This window comes from Saimiri boliviensis, chromosome 15 (genome assembly GCF_048565385.1).
Source record: "Saimiri boliviensis isolate mSaiBol1 chromosome 15, mSaiBol1.pri, whole genome shotgun sequence".
Taxonomy (NCBI): domain Eukaryota; kingdom Metazoa; phylum Chordata; class Mammalia; order Primates; family Cebidae; genus Saimiri; species Saimiri boliviensis.
This window is the reverse complement of record NC_133463.1, coordinates 59,417,249-59,440,968: the sequence shown is the minus strand read 5'-3', so window position 1 is coordinate 59,440,968 and position 23,720 is coordinate 59,417,249. Positions and strand designations below refer to the sequence as shown.

The 23,720-nt window shown below is 38.4% G+C and overlaps 1 protein-coding gene across 8 annotated transcripts in view; it reads left to right on the top strand.

Annotated features, from left to right (window-relative positions):
* SYBU (syntabulin) overlaps window positions 1-23,720 on the top strand; it is a 120,371-nt gene that overhangs the window by 54,499 nt on the left and 42,152 nt on the right. For all 8 annotated transcript variants that reach the window (XM_039464564.2, XM_039464565.2, XM_039464563.2 and 5 more), the window contains one exon: window positions 21,029-21,226. In XM_039464564.2, the coding sequence (XP_039320498.1) occupies window positions 21,029-21,226 (198 nt within the window). The remainder of the gene's footprint in view (window positions 1-21,028; window positions 21,227-23,720) is intronic.

The window sequence follows — 23,720 nt, the reverse complement described above, 5'->3', positions numbered from 1 at the left end:
AATATATAATGTAGTGAGCTTCCTAAAAATTTACTTAATATAAAGAATTATCCTTTATTTTGAGAATCTGGCTTTCCTATCATTTGTAATAAAACAAAAAATCATGATAGTGGATGGTAGTTCTACTTAAACAAAATAAATGACAACTCAATGCTGATGTTTCCTCTACTCCACCCCAAGTTTTTCTTATAATTTACTGACCTGTGGAATTAAAAGAAGGGAACTATTTCCAAAGTGATCTGTTTGTTTTTACCCACTTTCCGTTTTCCCTCCCCGCTCCGCTGCCTCCCTCTTGTTTTCCCATGGGAGCTTTGGCAAGGAGCATTTAATGACTTGATATTCTAAATGCTAATTTGTATGTTGTGTCTCCCTTATTTCAATGGGAAGGAATTGTACGTGACCTTTGGCAATTCATTTAGGGTGTGTCCCCAAAGAGCTCTTATTTATTTATTTATTTTTAAATAGCTTCTTCTTAGCCAAATTTCTTTGAAGATCTGCAGGTGCTTTGTGCATTTCATCAGCACATGGGTGTTTTTGTACTTGGACGTCATTCGAGTCTTCAAACAGTATTCCTCACGGTTTGTATTCAGTCTTGGTCACTGTGAGCTTAGTTGGAGACAGTTAAGTTTATACTGTATTGGAAGCCAGCCTTTATTTTGTGTGCCCAGCAAGTGGAACATTGGACATAATTGATAAATATTAATTAATGCTTTATTTTTAAAAAAATACATAAAGAAGTACAATTAATAGGGAGTTAGTAGCAACAAAACACCTGCTTTCCTGTCCCCTTTAAAAAAAAAAGTTTTTTGTTTTTTTAAACCAATGTTTTGGCATAAAGTCAACCAGTCCTTCCTCCCCCATGTTTCTTGTTTTTTAACATGCATGTAAGAAGTGATAAAGCCCACATTTTTGGTTTGTGTTCTGGGTTTGGCCCACTGAATCTAGTCTCTATCCATTTTTCTACCCCCTTTCTGTAAGTAGAGGATTGTGTTTGTTACTGTACCATGACCCCAGCCACTATTAGAAAAGCTGATGACCTGGGTGAGTGTGCCAGGCACATGCATCAGTCACCTGACATGGTTAGCAGCATGCTGTGCATTCCTCTTTGCTTAGTTGAGGCAATAATTACCCCCTTAGAACTGAGAGGCAGATGGATTGCTGGGTTTTAAGCTGCTTCTCCTTGGGGCGCCTTGTAAACATGGCAGGTGGAACAAATTATGCAGATAGAAGACTAGTCGTTTTATGGGAGAACACTAATATCTCTGGGTTATTTTCATGTATTTTAATGTGCACACACAGATACACAGGCGAATGTGTGACATAACACATTTTAAAAAGCATGTATGGGGTCAATTTTTTTAAATGGTCAAAAACCAAGTTCCTTTGGAGTCTGATCCCAAGTAAGGTGTTTGTAGAAAGTATTTTGTTATTTACAGTAGCTGAGAAGAAATCTTTCTTTGAGTGCCGATGACCTAGAGATAATCATTGTTGCTGTTTGTGGCAAGAGCAATTAAGGCAAATTATAACCTGACTGGTGCCCTGTTGAGGCATGACAATTCCTGCAAAAATTTACCAGTCCTTGCCAAACAAATATTTCTCCTGTGCTTTTGTCCAGTTGGGGAAACTTGGCATCTGGATACAGTGAAGCTTTGAACATAATGATTAGAATTGAGATGAATTGCTTAAAGTGAAGTGAGCTGCAATACCAAATTATACTACAGTTGAATGACTGCTAGCCTGCTGTGAATTAAAAAAAAAAAAGACCCTATCAATTTAGTATCACTTTAATGAGTATGAGACCTAGGCAATGTTGAATAATAAATATTTCAAATGCTTAGCTGCCTCGCCACAGAAGCATGCACCTAATGGAAGAGATTACAAACAAAAAGCATATAGGCAGTATTTCTTTGACAATGTGGTAACTGCAATTTGCCGAAAGCAAAATTTTTGCCACTTAATAAAAATCCTTGGCAGTAGGAATGGTGAAAGGTAAACATGATGGAATGGGAGCATGTCTGAAAGCAAATTAAGGTACTTAACTTGAAAATCTTTTAGGTTCTAAAACACATCTTTATGAAAATGTTTTCCAGTGTCAGAGTATGGTGTTTAGCTACTTTTAAATCCTCAGTAAAACTTGTTTAAAATTCAAATACAATGACCTTACCCAAAACTATTGTCTTGAAATGAGAGGGCTCAGAAATCTGCACTTACAGGTTTTCCAGACAACCCTTGTGCCCTCTGAAGACTGAGCCTCATGTCTTTGTGTTCTGTGTGTATCTGGGGATTTGGTACGAGGAGTATGAGGGGGGTGCCCAAAGTGGCATCACAAGATGAATAAGGACCAACAATGGTAGAAATAGTGGCCAGCCAGGCTGTTTAAACCAATGACCATGGGGCAAGGTGGATGTGGAAGGAGGCCTCCACATTCCCCAGAAATTACAGCTTCTGACTCTGTCTATACTGGTCCCATGTCATTAATCTTAGCCATAATATTGTTTATGTCTACATAATAGGTTTAACTTGTGTTCAGATGGTAGCAAAGTAAGAGAAAGGAGAAAGCATTTCTTTTTTTAAATTTTCCTATTAATCCTCTCTCTGAATTTACTATATCTATACTTTTTACTATTTTTCATATTCTTTTTGTGATATTGGGATGATTGGGGGTACACTAAAAGGGGGTATGCCGACACCAAGAGTGTACCCTGAACACCCAGTAGATACACTGAAAGAGGCAGAAAGAAAAGAGGCTGAGGCCTGGAAGTGATAGGACATTCAGCCTTTTGCAAGCCTTCACCAAAACATGTTTATTCAGTAAGCATCTCTTAAATGCCTGCAAAGGATCAGGAATTGTGCTTGGGCTACAAAAATGAATGACACACAGGGGTTAGAAAAATCAGTTGTTTTACTGCCTTAACCCTGACACTGAAATGAATGGGGTAACAAATTATCCCATTTGGATGGGATTCCCACACTGCTGCCTTAACTCACCTGTGTCCCAGTCCCTTTCATTCACATCCACTCCACATACACTCCTACCTTGTAATTTGAGTTTGTTGTTCCATTTATTATTTGCATTGGCCTCACATTTCATAAGCCCAAGGAAGAAAAGAAGTATCATTAATTAGCATGGGGTAGTAAATTAACATGAGCCTTGGCATCAGCAAACTTGAGTTAAAAGCATGAAATGAGAGGCAGAAAGGCAGGCAGGCCAGGTAATGCAAGACTTCCTATGCCATGCTCAGAACTTCTTCCATGAGCTCAAGGGTCCATACAGGAACAAGGCCAGTAATGTAAAGAGTGAGGGCACCTCAGTAGAAGACAACAGCGAGAACTCTAGAACTGGTGACATTTGTGCCATCATGAAAGATATTCTGAATTTTAAAAATTCAGCTTTTAAACTAACTCTGTGGTACAAATAACCTGTGTACATAGCTGAATATGGATCATGGGCTGCCATTTTACCATTTCTAAAGATATTTAAGAGCCAGTGAAGGATTTTTGACAAGAAAGCATTATGATCCAATTTATAATTTAGAAAGCCTTCCTATTTCTGTATTGGACAGGGAGGGGGCAGGAGTGATAGGAGTCTGCCCACTTTGAAGGCCACTGCTTCAGTCTAAGTGAAGACTGGTAAATGACATGTGTGAGATTTGGGGCTAGAACAGATAGATGGGTCTTAGTCACCAGTTGCAAATGGAAGGTGAAGGGGAAAAATGTGTCTAAATCTCCACTGGATGATTACATATAGAATAGCAGGACTGGGGAGAAGGACAAGGAGTCAAGTTAATTAGTTCAATTTAGGCTTTGTTGCATTTTAGACAAAAGGCTGGAGCCCCAAAGAGAATTCTAAGATGGTGAACAGCAGAAGTCAAGGGTGTTGATAATATCACCAGTGGTGAGTGCATGGAGGAAGAAAATTAGAGGACCATGGGGAGGACTCTGAGGTATAGAAAGAGGAGGCAGGAAAAGGAAATTAAGACACCTAAGAATGACTATTCAGAGAGAAAGCATGAGAGCCAGGTGTGACGCTTTCTACACTTCCAAAGGAAAAGAGTTTCGAGAAATAAGTAACCAAGAGATCCAGGTATGCCTGCAAGACTAAGTAAAATGTGCATCAAATAGTACTCAAGGATCAGACCATTAGGTTTTCAGTGATCTTCTGCAGGAACAGTTGCAGCAAATTGGTGGTGATCAGGGGATGGGATGTGTCAAACTCCCATCAGCTGAGACGTGAGTGAGAGGTAGCAAATAAAGTATAGACAATGTTTTTAAAAGGCTTAACTGGAATGGGGAACAGAAAATAGAATAAAAACAAATGTTGCATTTACAGTGAAAATCAGGTGTTTATCAAGAGGCAAGTATTTGATAAAGTTTTTGAACTCAGAAGCAGTTAGGAAAGAATAAAACAGAGAGAGAGAGATTGAGGGAGAGAAAGATATAACAATAGCAGAGAAGTATTAACAGTAACAAGACTGAGGTAGACCAAAATAGATACATAAATTAGCAGAAAAGAAGTAAGACTGGATGTGACTACAAATAAGTATATTTATAGATCAGAGTAGGAAGAAGGATCAATTTCTATATCTAGGTTAGGAGTCCCATCTTTATGCTTTCTACATTATCTGGTTTTAAAATTTCCTTCCTTCTTTCCTTTCTTCCCTTCTTCCTTCCTTCCCTCTCTCCCTTCCTCTCTACTTTCTTCCTTCCTTTCTTCCTTCCCTCCCTTCCTCTCTCCTTCTTTCCTTCCTTCCTTCTTTCCTTTCCTTCCTTTCTCTCTCTCTCTCTCTCTCTCTCTCTCTCTCTCTCTCTCTCTCGTCTTTCTGTCTGACAGTCTCATTCTGTCACCCAGGCTGAAGTGCAGTAGCATGATCTTTCTTTCCTTCTTTCTTTTCTTTTTTCTTTCTTTCCTTCTTTCTTTTTCCTTTCTTTCCTTCTTTTTTTCTTTCTTTCTCTCTCTCTCTCCTTCCTTCCTTCCCTCCTTCCCTCCTTTCTTTCTTTTTTTAAACAGAGTCTCACTGTCACCCAGACTGAAGTGCAGTGGCATAATCTCAGCTCACTGCAACCTCCACCTCCTGGGTTCAAGTGATTTTCATGCTTTTGCCCCTGAGTAGCTGGGACTACAGGTGCACGCCATCACACCTGGCTAGTTTTTGTATTTTTAGTAGAGATGGAGTTTCACCATATTGCCCAGGCTGGTCTTGAACTTCTGGCCTCAAGTGATCCATCAGCTTCGACCTCCCAAAGTGCTGGGATTACAGGCACAAGCCACCACACCTGGCTTGGTTTTAAAGTTTTTTTTTGTTTGATTACCTGACTCCCCAAGACTGTAAGCCCTATGAAGGCAGGAACAACATAGTCCCCCACCCTCCTAGCGGCTGCTTAGTAAGCATTTGTTGGAATTTGGTAGAAATTATAATTATGAGAACAGAACAAGTTTAAATTTTACTTATTTATAAAATGTTTTGAGAGCAGAGCACTGTCTTAGCAGTTGGGGAAATAAGACAACTAGAAAATTACTCAGTACTCTATTAAATAGTTTGGTCAGATGAAGGTGACATTCCTGTCCTGAGGAATTTAGCATCTCTAAATGTCAGAAAGAGTAAGCTCCACAATAGAGCCATTACCCTAGTGTTGTGGGCATCTGGAAGGGAGGTTTCTTGCTAAGAAAACCAGAAAATGCCCTATTCAAGAGCTGGCACATAAGCAAGGTCTTAAAGGTTGTGAGGGAGTTTGAGAAGCTAAGCACAAAATTGCAAAGAGAGAGATTAATGTGGGTAAAAGCAGAGTCCTAAAAGTGCAAGGCATATTTAGGGAGCAGTGAGGAGCACTGTCTTTTCTAATTGTTATTTTTCAGTCACAAAAAAAAAAAGTCAGAAAAATAAGCAGCCAAGATTACAATTCAAAAAGTAATTACAACTGATTGCAGTGGCTCATGCCTATAATCCCAGCACTTTGGGAAGCTGAGGCTGCCAGGTCACTTGAGGCCAGTAGTTAGAGATCAGCCTGGCCAGCATGGTGAAACTCTATCTCTACAAAAAATGCAAAAATGAGCCAGGTGCAATGGCACACACCTGTAATTCAGCTACTTGGGAGGCTGGGGCATGAGAATCACTTGAGCCGGAGAAGTGGAGGCTGCAGTGAGCCAAGATTTGCACTCCTGCACTCTAAATGGGGTGATAGAGCAAGACTGTCTAAAAAAAAGAAAAAGAAAAGATATTTAGTACAGGCCACATATTCATGTTTCCCAGGACCCTGATTTGACACTAGTTACTACCCCACCCCACCCTCCAGGTGGTTTTTATTCTGAGAAAGCCCCAGTCTCCTCCCACTGACTAGAGCAGAAAGTGACTCCTGACCTGGTGCCCCAGCCACTGCTGGAAACATTCCTCTTGCTCTGAAGCTTCCCTGCCTGCTGCTTGGCTCCTCTGGCTCCAGAAGGAGACCTGTTATTTCAAGTTGACTGCTCTCTCTTTTTAGGGAACCCAAACCAAGTTTCCACCTGTGCTATCACTGAGACCACACAGCATTCACCCATCCCATTAGAAACCACAGCCTTCAGCTTTTCCCTGCTCAGTGTGCATTTTCTCTGGGCTCTGCCTCTTTATCAGCTGGCTCAGCCTTTATTCTTTTTTGTGTGTGGGTGACCAGGCAGATAGGATTGCTGTTAGAGACTGACCGACCTCTCAGAATTCTTAAGACCCTCTGGATCCTAGGCTCCCCTTCTATTGATTCTGGAGTGTTTATGAGGATTATATTTCTTTAATGCTAATTATGTTTTTATTTTTACATTCAGAAGTAACAAAAATGCATTTATTATAAAATATGTTATACAAAAACATATACCAAACTGGAGCTAATCACATTTGTATGATGTATTTTGTTATGCTTTTTGCCAAAGTGAAATTATGCTATATTGATCTGTGATCCTTTCTGTTTATTAAGCAAGTATTTATTCAAAATTTATTGTGTGCAAGGCACTCTTCTAGTAGCTGAGGTAGAACAATGAGCAATACTGACATGGCTCCCCCTGCCCTCAAAAAATGCATATTCCAGGCAGTACCTGTACCTGTCATTGCTTGCCAGCACAAGGAACTCCCCTCATTCACTGTAACGACAGCATGGCGTGTCTCTCTACGGAGGACCATAATATATTCAACCATTCTTCTGTGGATGGACATTTTGTCTATGAGGCTAACTTTCATAAGTTAGAATTTTATATTATGAATGTCATTGGAATTAGACTATGAGTATATTTTTTCTGTGACTCTATTTTCTTCCTTTGTTCCCTTTTTAAAAAGAAGTTCCATGATATAAATATGTTATTTAAAACAATTATTTTTTTCAAAATAGAAAAAACTCAGACATAGCAATTACATAAACTGTATAATGAACAGTGCTTGTTATTTAATATTTTCCATTTTTATCCCTTACTCTGTCTTGACCATTACCATGTTCAGATTCTCACTGTGAAGGAAAGTGGAAAAGAAAGGAAAAACTATTCACATTGCTATGAGACAACTCACTTTAATTCAGATGTCCTTAAAGTGGTTTGTAGTTACTTTATTATAAGTTTTTCAAGAGCTGAAGAACTAGCTTCTTGGGGCTGAGCATGGTGGCTTATGCCTGTACTTCCAGCACTTCGGGAGGCTGAGGCAGGCAGATCACCTGAGGTTAGGAGTTTGAGACCAGCCTGGCCAACATGGTAAAACCCCGAGTTTACTAAAAATTAACCGAGCACGGTGGCAGGTGCCTGTAATTCCAGCCATTCACGAGGCTGAAGCAGGAGAATCGCTTGAACATGGGAGGGGGAGGTTACAATGAGCTGAGATTGCGCCACTGCACTCCAGCCTGGGAGACAAGAGCAAAACTCTGTCTCAAAAAAAAAAAAAAAGAAAGAAAAATTATCTTCTTGGCCTCTGTCAGTCTGTCTCTCTTCCTCTTTTCTTCCTTTCCTATCTTTCTAGTTCTGCTTCTTCCCCTCTCCTTCATGTTCTCCTGCCAAGGAAACTTAAAAAAAATAACTCAGCCTTTATAAAGGCATGGCCTAGAAACTGCAAATAAACCCAAAATGCTAAGGAGAGGGAAGGTCAGAAAGATTTGTATCATGCCTATTTTGGAAAGATCATAACCATATGAAAGAAAGAATAAAATAAAGTTCTTCTAACCAACAAGTTCACCACCCCCATGCCAGGGCTCACCTTTCTTCTGGCAGTGATAGAGTCACCCTCTGTTTCCCAATTTCAACACCAACTCCTCCCTCACCAAAACATCTAGGCAGATTCATTACTCATTCTACATTAAATATTTGGGCCAAGTATTTTCTCCTCCAAATTCCTTCTTCAGGGGCTGCTAGTGCAAATCAAACAACTTAATGCTTGGTAGAAACCATCTACTAGGCCGTTGTTCCAGAGAGAGAGCATAGAGTCCTCTGTAGAAATGGAGCTTACCTCACCTGGCCCTGCATCCTCCTTTACTGCCCAGGGCTTCATCAGAGTGACTTTTATGGGCGCACTCGAAGCTCCAAAATAGCTCAGAAATCCTGGGAATGTTTATCCATGAAGTGATTATTTTGTCTCCAAGAAACAAGGAAAGCACTCAGTAAATAATTACTCCACTCCTCTTTTGTAGATGTAAGTTACATGTCTTAGTGTGAGGTGTTCATTTCAGTCACTCTGACAAGCTAATTTCCGTTAGCACATATGTACTCTCCATCTATAAAGAAAAAGAAGCTCCCTTCCTTCTTTACAACTGCCCTTCATTTGCAAAAGACTCCCACCCACCATTTCTCTGCTCCTCTTCATGGCAAAACCTCTCCAAAATCCTGGCTCCATAATGTGTCCTGGCAAGCATGTGAGTGACTATGTTGCCAAATTTAATATTCCCCTTGTCTGCCCTCATTTTCCTTTACCTCTCAGCAGCACTCAACATAATTGAACAGGCCCCTCTCCTAGGAAAGGTTTACCTCCATGGCTTCTGTGAACCACCCCGCTGAGTGTTCCTCCTGCCTCTCAAGTCACCTTCTTGGCCCTCTCCTTCTCCTGCCTTCTCCTGCCTTCTCCAAGGGCTTATATCCAGGCCTGTGTCTTTCAATGTCTCACCTGTAGGGTGGTGATGCTCCAGACTTCCCCCTTGGGCTGCAGGCTCACTTATTCAAGTGCCTACTTGATATCTCCAAGATCATGTTTAATTTGTGTCTCAAATGTCTCATATCAAAACCAGAATTCTTGATTTCACCCCCTACACATTCATAAACCCATTTTTCCTCCAATTCAGAAATGACTGCCATATACCCACTTGTTTAAGAAAAAAAACCTAGAAGACATTCTCGAGCCTTTCCACTTTTCCTTACTGTAAATAAATGCTTTCAATTATTTTTCCAAATTTATCTCAAATGCATCTACTTTTCTCAATTTTCACTACTACCACTCAAGTCAAACCTCTGTTACCTCTCATTTCTACTATGGTAGTAGCCTCCAAAGGGGTTTATTTGCTTCCTCCTTTCATTCTTAAAGGGGCCATGCAGCAATGGGATTAACAAAGAGACAGATTCTGGAGTTAGCCTGTCTGGCTTCATACTACAACTCGGCCACTTACCAATTACAAGCTTGGGCAGGTGGTGTAAACATTAGCGCTAGTTTCATCTGATCCCTGCCAATCAGGATGACAATAGTGCCTCTCTCAGAGGAATATTAGATTAAGTTATTAAGCATTAGATTAAGTTAGTTAATATTAGAGTAAGTTAGTTAAGACTTGTGTTAAGTAAAGTGTTTAGAACAGTGCTTGGTAGTTAACAGGCACTCAGTAAATATTACCTAGTTATATTATCACTGATTCAGTCTGTTCTCCATTATAAGCACAGACCAAACTTTTGTTATCTCATGCTTAGTGCACACTGCAGTTCCTGTTGCCCTTATGATAAACTTATAGATTCCTGACCTACAATTCTGCACTACTTGGGCTTCTGCCTCCCTTTGCCCTCATCATCATTCTCTCCCCCATTGCTCTTTCTCTTTTTGGTTTCTGTAATGCACCATATTCCTGCCTCAGAGCTTTTTGTACTTAGTCTCTGTGCCTGGAATTCTTTTCCCTGTTTTCTCTGCCTTTTCTGTGATTATTTCCTTCTCATTTTCTGGTTTAGGGTCAAATGACCTCTTCAGGAGCCTTCTATGACAATGTATCTGATGAAGTAGCTTCCCATCTCCCACGTATATCACTGGATATACTATATTAACAGTAAATCCCAAATATCTTTTTTTTTTTTTTTTTTTTTTTTTTTTGAGATGGATCTCACTCTGTCAGCCACACTGGAGTGCAGTGGCACGACCAAGGCTCACTGCAGCCTTGACCTCCTGGGTTCCAGCAATCCTCCCACTTCAGCCTTCTGCATAACTGGGACTATGGACATGCCTAGCTAACTTTTTAAAAAGTACTTTTTGTAGAGATTAGGGTCTCTGGCTGGGGGCAGTGGCTCATGCCTATAATCCCAGGAATTTGAAGGACTGAGGTGGAAGGATCACTTGAGCCCAGGAGATCTCACTGGGCATTTACAAAAAAAGAAAAAAGCCAGATGTTGTGGCACACACCTTTTGGTCCCAGTTACATGGGAGGCTGAGGTGGGAGAATCACCCGGGCCCAGGAGGTGGAGGTTACAGTCAGCCCTGATCATGTCACTACACTCCAGCCTGGGTGACAGAGTGAGACCCTCTTTCAAAAAAAAAAAAAAAAAAAAAAAAAGATATGGTTTCTTCACATTGCCCAGGCTGGTCTCAAACTCCTGAGCTCAAGCTGTCCTCCCACCTTGGCCTCCCAAAGTGCTGGGATTATAGGCATGGGCTACCGCTGCTGCACCTGGCCCTAAAACATCTTTTTATGTATTTTTTTTTAACTTATTAACTGTTTCTCCTCAACATTAGAATGTGAACTTGTTAAGAACAAAGATCTTAGTGTCTCACTCATTATTACCCCCCTTATATCTAGAATAACATCTGACACACAGTAGGAAATCAATAATTATTTGTAGAAAAATAAGTGGATGGATGGATGAGATTCATACACTTCAACATCAGCCACTGATTAGTGATATGTTGTATAATACTGCAGGAGATTCTAGAGCTTTGTAGATCTCTGAGCTCTCACTACAAAAAGATGCTAAAATTGGGTGAAGGAATAGAAATTCAAGGTTTGCTGTTGAAAACCTAGAATGCAAAATTATCAAAATGGCACACATTTTATATGGCTACATATGTTGAGGCAGGAATACTGGAAACAACTAGAAAGAGTTCCTTGCCTCACATTTCTGTGGTCTGTTTATTATGGGATGACTTCTTTCTAACAGCTTCCTTTGTCTGTTTTTAATTTGGGCATTCCCAGAATTGCTGATGTTTCCTCTTGGAACAAACATAAGTTGGAAATTTTAGAAAACAGCTAGCTTATGGTGGTGAGTAAAAAAGGCACTTTGTAAGACAAACCTTAGTTTGAATCCTGAGTCGATTGCCCAGCAGCTCTGCACCCATGAAATTTTTAACCTCTCTGAGCCTCCATTTTCCCAACAGTAACATATTATTAAAATTATATGTTAATAATTAATGTGTTTGCCACATGAAAGGTACTTAATAAGTGTTAGTTTTCTTGCCTTACCTGTATCCTTTCAGTGCATACAAATGCACTGAATGGTTTGTGGTAAGAATTTCACATGGTTTATGTTAACCATGAGTTTAAGCTGTGACATTTTATCTGTCTCCATTAAATTATCTTCAAAAATACTAGTATCTGGAGCAATAAGCATAATAAGAGCTATATTAGTGTCTGACACATAGCAGACATTCAATAAATATTTGTTGAATGGATAAGTCAGTAAATGCTTCTTCCATTGTTCATGAAAATCAACTAGATTTCCATATAGCTTAAAATAATGTTTCTTTAAACTAGCAGTAACTTCCCTGCCCCCCTCCCAAATTATACAACAGAACATCAAACAGAATCAAACCATAACTGAATGTTTCAAGACATTATGGCACAAAATCGTATTTTCCTCCACTGATGTTATTTTTAAGTGTCTTCTGGAATTGTTTAGTTCAACATTTTTGAAAACTAGTGGGCTCTGAGATCCAAATTCAAAAAGGAGCCAGCAGTTTTAGAGATGCCTCTTAAACTTTGAAGAAATATTTTATTAATAGTTGTAATTTTTAGAACTTGGTGTTTTATTCTCACATGTGATTGGTGTACGAAGACTTTTTGAGACAGGTTCTTACTCAGACACCCAGGCTGGAGTGCCGTGGTAAGATCTTGGCTCATTGCAACCTCTGCCCCCAGAGCTCAAGAATCCTCCCACCTCAGTGTTCAGAGTAGCTGGGACTACAGGTATGCACCACCATGCCCAACTAATTTTTGTATTTTTTGTGAAGACTAGGTTTCACCATGTTGCTTAGGCTGTTCTTGAATTCCTGGGTTCAAGCAATCTGCCAGCCTCAGCAAGAAGATTTTAGAAGGGACTTGGTCATCAGAATTGCCACCAAATGTGTTTGATGGCACTGGTTTTTAGGCATTTTTGTTAAATTATCAGTAAAGTTTATGATATGCACATCACACTTTGGGCAATCTATTATTCTGAAATATATAAATGAATTATGCAAAAAATACTGCTTTCAAATTTTCATCATAAAAGCATTGCAAAGTAATGTGGATAGATTTCCTTAAAATTACAATATTAATAATAAAGTTAGCATCTAACCCTCACACCACATTTTAAAGTGATTCCAAATGGAATTAATTTAAATGAAAAGTGAAACTATAAATATCTAGGAGAAAGTATAGGAAATATTTAGTTGATCTTTGAATTAAAAAAGAACATTCTAAACATAAAAGTATTGGAAGAAATCACAAAGGAACATACGGAGAGATTTGACAGAATGGAGCAAGGTTTGAATGTCAAAAACATTATAAAGTTAAAAGCAAACAACAAACAGTGAAATATGGCAAAGGGTTGATGCCTTTAATATATAAAGATTTCTTTTTTTTTTTTGAGACGGAGTTTCACTCTTGTTACCCAGGCTGGAGTGCAATGGCGCGATCTCGGCTCACCGCAACCTCCGCCTCCTGGGTTCAGGCAATTCTCCTCCCTCAACCTCCTGAGTAGCTGGGATTACAGGCACACACCAACATGCCCAGCTAATGTTTTGTATTTTTAGTAGAGACGGGGTTTCACCATGTTGACCAGGATGGTCTCGATCTCTTGACCTCATGATCTACCCGCCTCGGCCTCCCAAAGTGCTGGGATTACAGGCTTGAGCCACCGTGCCTGGCTAATATATAAAGATTTCTTACAGATCAATAAGAAAACCTGAACATCCAAACAAAAATTATGAAGGACTTGAACAATTCATAGAATAAATTTAAAAGGTCAATGAACATACAAAGACATTGAGCTTCACAAACAATTAAATACATGTAAATAAAGGCATTAAAATTTTATTTTTGATTAACTTGAAAGATATAAACCAAATAATATTTAGTATTGGTAGATATTTAGTAAGTGCAGTATGATCGTACAATAATAGGAATATAAGTTGTTTCAAACTTCTTGGAATTTTTAGTAATTCCACTTGACATACATTTTATGAACTCATCAAAGGTTTGCCCAAGGATGTATCTATAAAATGTGTATTAAAGCAATTTTAAAAATAGTGAGAAAAATTAAAACTAATATTTCTTACAGGAAGTATTGATCTTAAAAATACTATGTTCAGTTAGGTACAGTGGCTCACACTTGTAATCCCAGCATTTTGGGATCCAAGGCGGGAGGACCACTTAAGTTCAGGAGCTTGAGACCAGCCTGGCCAATAAAGCAAGACTCTGTCTCTACAAAAAAATGAAAATAAAAATAAGCTGGGCACAGTGATGTGAGCCTGTAGTTCCAGCTACTAGGGAAACTGAGGTGAAATAATCACTTGAGCCAGGAGTTGGAATCTGCAGTGAGATATGATTGTTCCACTGCACTCCAGCCTCAGCAACAGAGCGAGGCTCTGTGTGAAAATAAACAAATTTTTAAAATGCTGTTTATATCTATTTTAAATCAGTACTCTTTTAAAATAATGTTTTCAAGAAATCAAATAAAATGTTTTGAAACTTTTAAACAACATACTCAAAAATAGAAAATAGTGCAGTAAACTCATGTGCTTATTACCTGCTTATCTAGAGTAAATGATAGCAGGATATTGCTGTATTTGTTATGTCTCTCTTTTCTTTGCAGAGGCATTTAAAAGCAAATCTCCAGACATCATGTCATTTCTTGTCTACCAACATACCTCACCATGCATAACTTTTTTTTTAAAAAAAGCACATTTTCTTGCATATTCACAGTGCCATTTTAATTTCTAACATGATTAACATAATTCCTTTGTACAATAGAGAACAGTAAAATATCCCAGACTTTCTCAAAAGTGCCTGTTTCTTTTTTGTGTTATCATTTAACCCAGAAGTCAACAAACTTTTTCTATAAAGGGCCAGATAGTAAATGTTTTTGACATTGGCTAGATGGCCTATGTTGCAATTATTCAACTCCCCACAATCACAGCCTTGAAAGCCACCATAGACAATACATAAAGGAGTGGGCATGGCTGTGTTCCAATAACAATTTATTTACAAAAACAGGTGGTGGACCAAATTTGCCCCCTAGGCTGCAGTTTGACAATCTCTAATTTAACTCATTATTCTATTTTCTGTATATTTCATAAGCTGAACATTAGCTTTAAAGCCTTGATTGGATTTGGGGGCAGTTGTGTGTTTGTGTGTGGTAAGAATTCTTCATAGGGAGGGCTGGGTGATCTCACATCCCATCAGAGGGGTTTTCCCACTGTTGGTGATGGGAAGAACACGCGGTGGGTACATTTGGGTATGGCCTGATCCCTCCACTGTAAACTCTCTATTAGCTTTTGTCTAATGGTTCCATCTATTACATTTGTTGCCTAAATCAATTATTTCATTTGATGTTGCAAAATAGTAATTTTCTATTTCTGTTATTCCATCTGTTTTCATTAACCAGAATGCTTTTTAAGGACAAACTTTGCAATAACAATGAGGGATTTCAGTCACACTGAGATACAGGTTATATAGGAATACTTTTTGCAATAAAAATATATGCTAATTCTTTCTTTCCTTTTAATTGCCGATTTTGAATATAAAGAATTGGTCCTTGGATGATTTCCAGTGATGTCCAGGGAGTTGGGCATTTTGGGGATAAAAGGGGCCTTTCTTTATCTCTGTAGTGTGTTTTCTTATATGATCATGAACTCAGATTTTTTATATATACACTGATTATTGGTCACTTGCATTTATTATTATTTTTGGTACTCAAATTATTTATTGTTGACCAATGGGGACTCCTTTGTGTTGGTTCCCGTTAGGCTTTAATAGCTTCTTTCTTTCTTGCCTAGCAAGTTTCAGGGAGAAATTTTCAATGACAGATTAAGAAACTGTTTATAAAATATGTTGAAAAAATGATAAAGCAAAAAGCAAACAGGCAAGCAAACTGTATTCACAAAATATCTTTCTGGGTAACACAATTATAGGAGAATAGTATGACTTTATTTTCTTCTTTACTTATTTGTACTCTTCTGCACTTCGAATTTCCTACGATGAGAATTATTAGTTTTATAATTAAAAAGTTAAGCTGAAATTTTAACAACCTCAACAGATTTAATTCAATTTAGCAAGTACATTTAAAATGAGATTCAAAGTACTTAGGCCCAAATTTTTCAGAATTGTAATTGCATAATTATTAAATATGTCCTATATTTCAAACACCTTGTAATGTAAAGAGAGAGGAAATACAGATTTTTTAAATCAGTTTTTTAACAACATCTAAGCTACAAAATTGTAATAGTTGCTGGCTTCTCCTCATTTGTCTTTATAGACCTGAGCATGTTTTTTATTTTCTTGATGACAATTTGGAAACTATCCCATTCCATAGGGTGGTGTGTGTGTGTGTGTGTGTGTGTACATATATATATATATATATATATATATATATATATATATATATATACATATACATTTTTTTTCTTTCTTTCTTTCTTTTCCAGCGGTTGACAACATGGTATGTGGTGGCCCCGCAGGCCCTGGGGTGGGAAGTCAGAGATGGAGATGAGCACAGAGACATTTTAAGAGCCAGAAGACAGAAAGACCGAAAAAGACAGAAATAGAGACACAGAAAGATATCGTGAGGGGCAGAGACCTAGAAAGCCAGAATAAGAGAGATAGAGATAGATTCAGAGAATCTGCTGTGAAAGAGACACAGAAGCCACAGAGAGACACAGCAGTGATGGAGAGACAGACAAAGAAGTAAAACAGATTTCAGGGGGAGAAGGGGATGCAGGGAAAACGACAGAAAAGACAGCCCAGTTCCTCCTCCCAGGGTCCCTGGGGCAGCCCAGTGGGGCTAAGGGTACCCGAGTAAGGCTGGGGGTACCCGCCGGGCCCTGCCCCATGCAGGGCGCAGCCTAGAGGTACATATTTTTAATAGTACTTTAGACAGCCCACAACCTCTGAGGTTCCTGGATCTGTATTCTTTCTAATACCGTTATCCTGTGTGTTCACCAATTCTAAGCAAATGTAACAATAACAACAACAAAAGAACCAATTCCTAATAAAATCAAGGAGGACATGTGAATCAGTCGCCTTCACTGTAGGTGATCATTTGGACGTGGCCTTGAGGAGGGTAATGTTTACCTGAGTTCTACCAGAGACTATCTTGGACCCATCTAAGGGGAATTTAAAAGAGCAGCGCTTGGAAGGAAATTGTCCCATATTTTCAAATGGAGCACCCTGTATAAAACATGTAAAGTGGTCCTGTGGTTTTTAAGTTATACTTACCTTGAATAATGGAGAAAGAAATGTAAAGACTCAACTATGTAAGAAGGGTGTGTGTGTGTGTGTGTGTGTGTGTGTGTGTGTGTGTTTGTGTGTTGTAAATTCCTCTCTCTCTAATAGACGAACAGTCTTCTACATCTTCTTCCCTATAGCCTTGGAGCAAAGCTTCCCTATGGCAAAACCAGACTAAAATGTTCATAGTTTTGTCATTCTTCTGGAAATTTGAAGCATCCCACACTTTGGGGGTAGATTATTCAGGATGTCTGCCATTTCCTGCCCAGAAACAGTTTTCTCATATTAGAAATCTTTGTCACTGCTAATTTCTTCATATTAACATAACTTATAAAAGCTAAAATTATGAATATATCTTTAAGTTTCTCAGTTGTACAGGGAAATTCAGCAGTCAGGTTCCCCCAGAAAACAGAAGGCACATTCACATAGTTTAACTGAAGCAAGTTTAATAAATAAATCTCTTAAATATGTGCTTGGTCCACATGTAGTTTCGTATTGTAAGATTAGATATAAACAACCAAAGGACATCAGCTTCGCTTTACTATTCTTAGAATCTCAGAGTAAATGTGGCCAGGCACAGTGGCTCACACCTGTAATCGCAGCACTCTGGGAGGCTGAGGTGGGCAGATCACTTGACGTCAGGAGTTTGAGACCAGGCTGACCAACATGTTGAAACCCATCTCTACTAAAAATACAAAAATTAGCTGGATGTGGTGGTGCATGCTTATAATCCCAGCTACTCTGGAGACTGAGGCAGGAGAATCACTTGAGCCGAGGAAGCGGAAGCTGCAGAGAGCCAAGACCACACCACTGCACTCCATGCACTCCAGCCTAGGTGACAGAGCGAGAGAAAAAATAGATTGATAGGTAGATACTCAAATTATTTCATTGTTTAATGAAGCAGAAGTCTTTTAAGTCTCAAAAAAAAAAAAAAAAAAAAAAACTCAGAGTAAATAGGGACTAAGAATATTTTACATAGAATTTTGAAAAGGAGCGTTATCTTCATTTGAACTGGCTGTCAGCTTCCAATCGGCCATAAAGAGGAAGAGAGGAGAAGGAGACCAGAAAAGGAGCCCTAAACAAGACTTGTAAAGATATCGTCTCCTTCAGTGCTGCACAGAGAAAAATACCTCAGATTACTCCCTGGCACAGGAAGCTCTGTGCCTTTGCTGGGGTCTTACTTTGCATAAGAGAAAGTGTTTGAATTTTCTAGTAGAAAAATTCATGGCCTGCCCTTTCTGAAACTAGATTCCTTTGTTAGTGTCAGTGCATTAGACAAAACAGGGAAATGCCTCAGGCTTCTCCCATAACCCACACATTTTCTTGGATATGGATTAACTTTATCAGACTTGCCAGTTTACAAGAACTGTGCATTGTAAGTGACATAGACCCAGCTGCTGTCTGCTTATTTATAAATTCTATCAGAATGGGACCTGGGTACAATGCCTGTGGGCTGGTTCAGTGCCAGAACTTGATAAATATTCATTTAACCAATGAAGGCCAGGTCTTGTATTCCTATTATTTCCCCCTCCACCATCATATGAAGCATGATAGTAGACAGGTAAGAGATCTTTACGGAGTGACTTAAATGCTGTAAGATGTATTCAAAGTTCAGGATTTCTTTAGGTGTTAATCTTCTCATTCCTTGCTTCTGGAGATCCTGGCTGTAAATACTGATGACAGGTGAGGTATCACACTTCAGGTGAAAAATTGCTACTGCCCCTTCCACGCTGCCACCACTCTAAATAATTTCGGTTCCTAAATTTTAACTAGACCCCAGCATTTAGTCCTTGAAAGGACTAGCACTGAAAACATGGTATGTACACATTCTTTCTCATTTAACTGCAGAAAAATGTAGTAAAACCCAAGATATAATTTTGACAGCATTTCTCAATACTGGAAATTGTTTAATTTTATCCCTGTGAATTGGAGAGTTTTCAAGAAAACGGGGTTTTTTGTTTGTTTGTTTGTTTTGTTTTTTAGGGGTAGATATTCTGAAGCATAGATTTTTATTTTGTGGGGACAGCTCTCTTTCAAAAGAAGTGATTTATGAACTGACTCATAAGGAAATAATGTTAAAGACAACAGGGAATGTTGAATGAATAGATTTCATTCATTTACCTGCTTTGAGATAGGAATTAAGAGAGACTCTCCTGAGGCAATGTGCAGACCTGTTGAGCCTTGTTAAATTGCTGGAATCTATGTCTGAGTAATTAGCAGCTTTGCACCTTTAAAAAAGAGCACAAATCTCTTTGGGTTGAAGCCTGGGATGCACAAATGTAAGTGAAAGGCAAGGGCAGTGAGTGATGAAAGGGCTGAGCAACAGCCACCAAGAAAGGTTCTCATCACCCTGTCGTTCAAGGCCAGAGCTTCTTCGGGAGTTCAGGAAGAGCACAGCATGTTTAAAAGAGACCAAAGACTGCAGGCATGAGCAGCACACTAAATACCATTCACTTTCAGAAACAAATCACAGAGGTCCTGCATATGATAATACACTGAAAAGTTAAAACAGGATCATCAAGAGAAATAAGTCATTTTATCAGTGCTGAGTTCACTCTGTTCCATGAATTGGGATATTTCATAAATGAAAAATGAAATAAAGGCGAAAAATGAAGCAATGGTAATTCTTTCTTTAGATGGATTCTAGAAATCAGTAGGTTTTATTTAGGCCTAGTTCTGTTTCTATCTTTATTCAGGCTGTGGAGTTTTAAGATAGCCTTTGATAGATGGCACATTATTTTAGTTCCCTTAATGTTCATAAAATGTAATCATCTGAAAAGTTATTAGTACTAAATATCTTTATTCGTTATATCATCTAATGAGTTACTAAAGTAACTGGTTGCTGGCATGAAAATATGTAACTTACAATATTTGTCAATGAAATGATTAACCTTAAACAAACAAAAAAATCTCCATATAATAAAGAGTTATTTAGTAATGTAAATTTGACACTAATTGATCAGTTTGCGTAGACATATTTTTAAGTAATATTGATTTGGGTTTGAGGTCCAATACAGTTCTGCTCATCAAAGTATAAATAAATTAACCAACCATCGTAAGTACTTAAATAAATGTGGAAAGCACTTACAGGAGTCAGCAGTATGACTGTCCTGTTTTCATAATAAGCATCTACACAGGTCACTTCATATCATGCATATTAACTTAACATAATCACCCTGGTAATAATCTGTTACTTGAAAGTTAAAGGAATGTTTCCCATCTGAATCTTATTTTCGTCTTACCAGTTTACTCCAGACAGCAATGTATCTGATTTGTGTATTTTTGGTTGTGTGTGTGTCATAAAACAGGATCACTTCACTTTGCTTCTCTGAGCTCTAAAGCCAGATGACTCATCTTTCAAACTCCGTTAACTATGGGATGGGTCAAGTGATCAAAAACTGGAGGTAGTCAATAACATTTAAGTAATTTTTTATTTTTTGAAACATAACAACTGTTTTCCAAACATAGCTCTGAAGAGTTCACCCTAATGATCCTGAGTTATTCTGGTGAACAACTTATTACCAAACACATCCAAAAATCTATGGACACATATGACTCAAAAATATACTATATAAAGTGTTGAGATAGAAACATCTTTATGTTTTGACAAAATGAATGTTACAGAAATATGTGTGATCAAAAAGCTTACAAGGGGCCGGGTGTGGTGGCTCATGCCTGTAATCCCAGCACTTTGGGAGGCCAAGGCAGGTGGATCACTTGAAGCCAGGTATTTGAGACCAGCCTGGTCAACAAGGTGAAACCCTGTCTTTAATAAAATACAAAAAAAAAAAAAAAATAGCCAGGCATGGTGGCATGCATCTGTAATCCCAGCTACTTGGGAGGCAGAGGCATGAGAATTGCTTGAACCCAAAGGCAGAGGTTGCAGTGAGCTGAGATCATAGCACTGCACTTCAGCCTGGGTGACAGAGTGAGACTGTCTCAAAAAAATTTTTTTATACATGCATTAAAATATGGAAAATAAAAATAGCATCATGAAAGGAGAGTCTTCACAGCAATTAACCTGGGCTTCATAAGCAGAGTGGATGTGTGTGAGCACACGTGTGGATGTGCATGGTGCCCAACATGGCTCCTCATCATCATCATTGATTTCCTCCTCATCATTAAACACCTATTGATTACTGTCTTCTAGATGACACAGGCTGTCCCAGCAGCCAGTCAGTGTCTCCTGTGAAGACACCCTCAGATGCTGGAAACAGCCCCATTGGCTTTTGCCCTGGAAGTGATGAAGACTTCACCAGAAAGAAATGCACAATTGGAATGGTGGGTGAAGGAAGCATTCAGTCCTCTCGATATAAGAAGGAATCAAAGTCAGGCCTTGTGAAACCAGGTCAGTGAATTTGTCATTGTTTTCATCAGAACAATATGATGGGAGTAATTTCACGTTTGAAACAAAACACCTGTATATCAAGTTGGGGATCACTAATACTGCACCCAGCATCCACAATATCATTTTTAAAGGAGGCAGGGTGGAAAGTGGACTATCCTCTGAAATAGTCGTTAATTATTGAGTAACTATAGCGACCTATAGTGACATGTGTATTCATTATAAAGAGATTTTTTAAATAGAAAGAAACAAAGTTGAAGAAATATAAGCTAGATGCTGTAACAAACATTTGAACTATATGATTAATTCTAGCTTCAATTATACTAAGCAGTTACTTAGTACTATCATAAGTGACCACGCATTGTGAAGAAAACAGGTTATCTTGATGCAAATCTCTATAGAGGTGGGCATTATCTTGATGCAAATATGTAGAGCTGGGAATACTTGCTAGCTTAGTTACTGTCTTTTATTTTAGAGATTTAAATATGAATATTATATGTATATACACATGTAAATGTTCAATAATTACAAAATATTAGAAGCTATAAAATGAAATAAAGGTCATTACTGCAATGAATGAAATGCCAGCTGCATTAGAAAAGGTCAATTCTCAATTCTCAGAATCTGCACTATGTACATAAATACTTTGTATCTCAGAAATATACAGGCGGTAGATAAACAAAGATAGTTTTAAAAAAACTAAAGTGATAACTTTAAAATAAATGGTTGTGTGCATTGTCATGGGGAGGTGTCGTTTATATTGCATTATTCTCTTTAACATTCACAGTTATGCTCTCCATATTTAAGAGCTGAAAAGACAGATTATTAGCTTGCATGAGTCCTCATTTCTTACATTTATCTTCTAAGTTTTGTTTGGTGATGACATTATTGTGCAAGGAGCTACAGATGGTTTTATTTTGATGGGGCCAAGGCTTGGCCCTGTGTCTTCTTCCACTGGATGCTAACATCTTTTCCTGTTTTTGTTCTCTCTGAGTCATTGATGTACATGTTATATCATAATGGATTATTCTTCACCTTGCTTTTGGTCAACCAAAGATTAGGTTATTTTGTCACAGAGCGAAACTTAAACTGTGATCAACAAATACTCTGTTTCCTAGTGGTTCCTGATAAATGTTAGTCATGATGAATTCATTAATAGTCTCCTACTTTGGAATAATATGTAAAAGAAAAGGAATGCTGTACAATGAAGAAGAAAGCCTATAAATGAGAAACATGGGAATGGTACAATGAGTGTTGAGTACCCTTGATATTTAAGAAAGAGATAATGATTAAAGAATGTTTTAAAATTTTAGCCAAGAAATAAAGCAATTACCTTGTATATCCAAGGGCCAAGACTGCCTCCCTGTCTCCTTTAGCTCAACTGGCTTTTTGACAAATTGAGATATGATTTATATACCATTAAATCCACCCTTTAAAGTATACAGTTCCGTAGTTTTTAGTCTATTCAGACTGTTGTGCAAACATCGCCATTTACTAATTCTAAAAAGTTTGTATCACCCCCGAAAAGACTGTCTAAGCCCCTCAGCAGTCACTCCATTCCTCCTTTCCCCAGTCCCTGAAAAGTACTAACCTACACTCTGCCTCTATTTGCCTATTGTAGACATCTCAAACAAATGGAATGATACAGTATATGGGCTTTTGTATATGGCTTCTTTCCCTTAGAATAATGTTTACAAGGTTCACCCATGTAGTATGCCTCAGTACTTCATACCTTTTTAATTTTTTTTTTTTTTTTTTGAGATAGAGTCCCACTCTGTCGCCCAGACTGGAGTGCAGTGGCATGATCTCAGCTCACTGCAACTTCCGCCTCCTGGGTTCAACAGATTCTCCTGCCTCAGCCTCCCAAGTAGCTGGGACTACGGGCAAGCGCCACTATGCCCAGGTAAATTTTAAAAAATTATTTTTAGTAGAGACGGGGTTTCACCATATTGGTCAGGCTGGTCTCGAACTCCTGACCTCAAGTGATTCGCCTGCCTCAGCATCCCAAAATGCTGGGATTATAGGAGTGAGCCACCACACCCAGCCCTGCCATCCTCTTTTTGCATTCCTCAAGCACAGGCTCTAGTGCATAATAGGGAATCAACATTTGTTGACCTCAGCAGCAAAGGTAGGCTATGGGATTCAAAAGATAAAATGGTATCAGAAAGAATGTCAGCTTCACGGATTGAAAAAAAAAAAAAAAAAAACAAAAAAAACAAAAAACAAAGTATGCTTCATCATATAGCTATTGTAGGATTTGAACATAAGCTGTAATGATTTTATTTTTGTTATCCTCATCCTACCCCCACCACCTCATTCCCAAAACATTTTATGGTGATGGCAATACAAGGAAATAGTAAAACAATAGATAAGTATGGCACAGTAAGAACAAACTAAGTTTATATTAGAGTTAATATTATCATGGCCCTTCCTTGTTTCAATAATAATCATGTTAACAAAATACTTAGAACTCTGTGTATATATACAGAATTCTCAC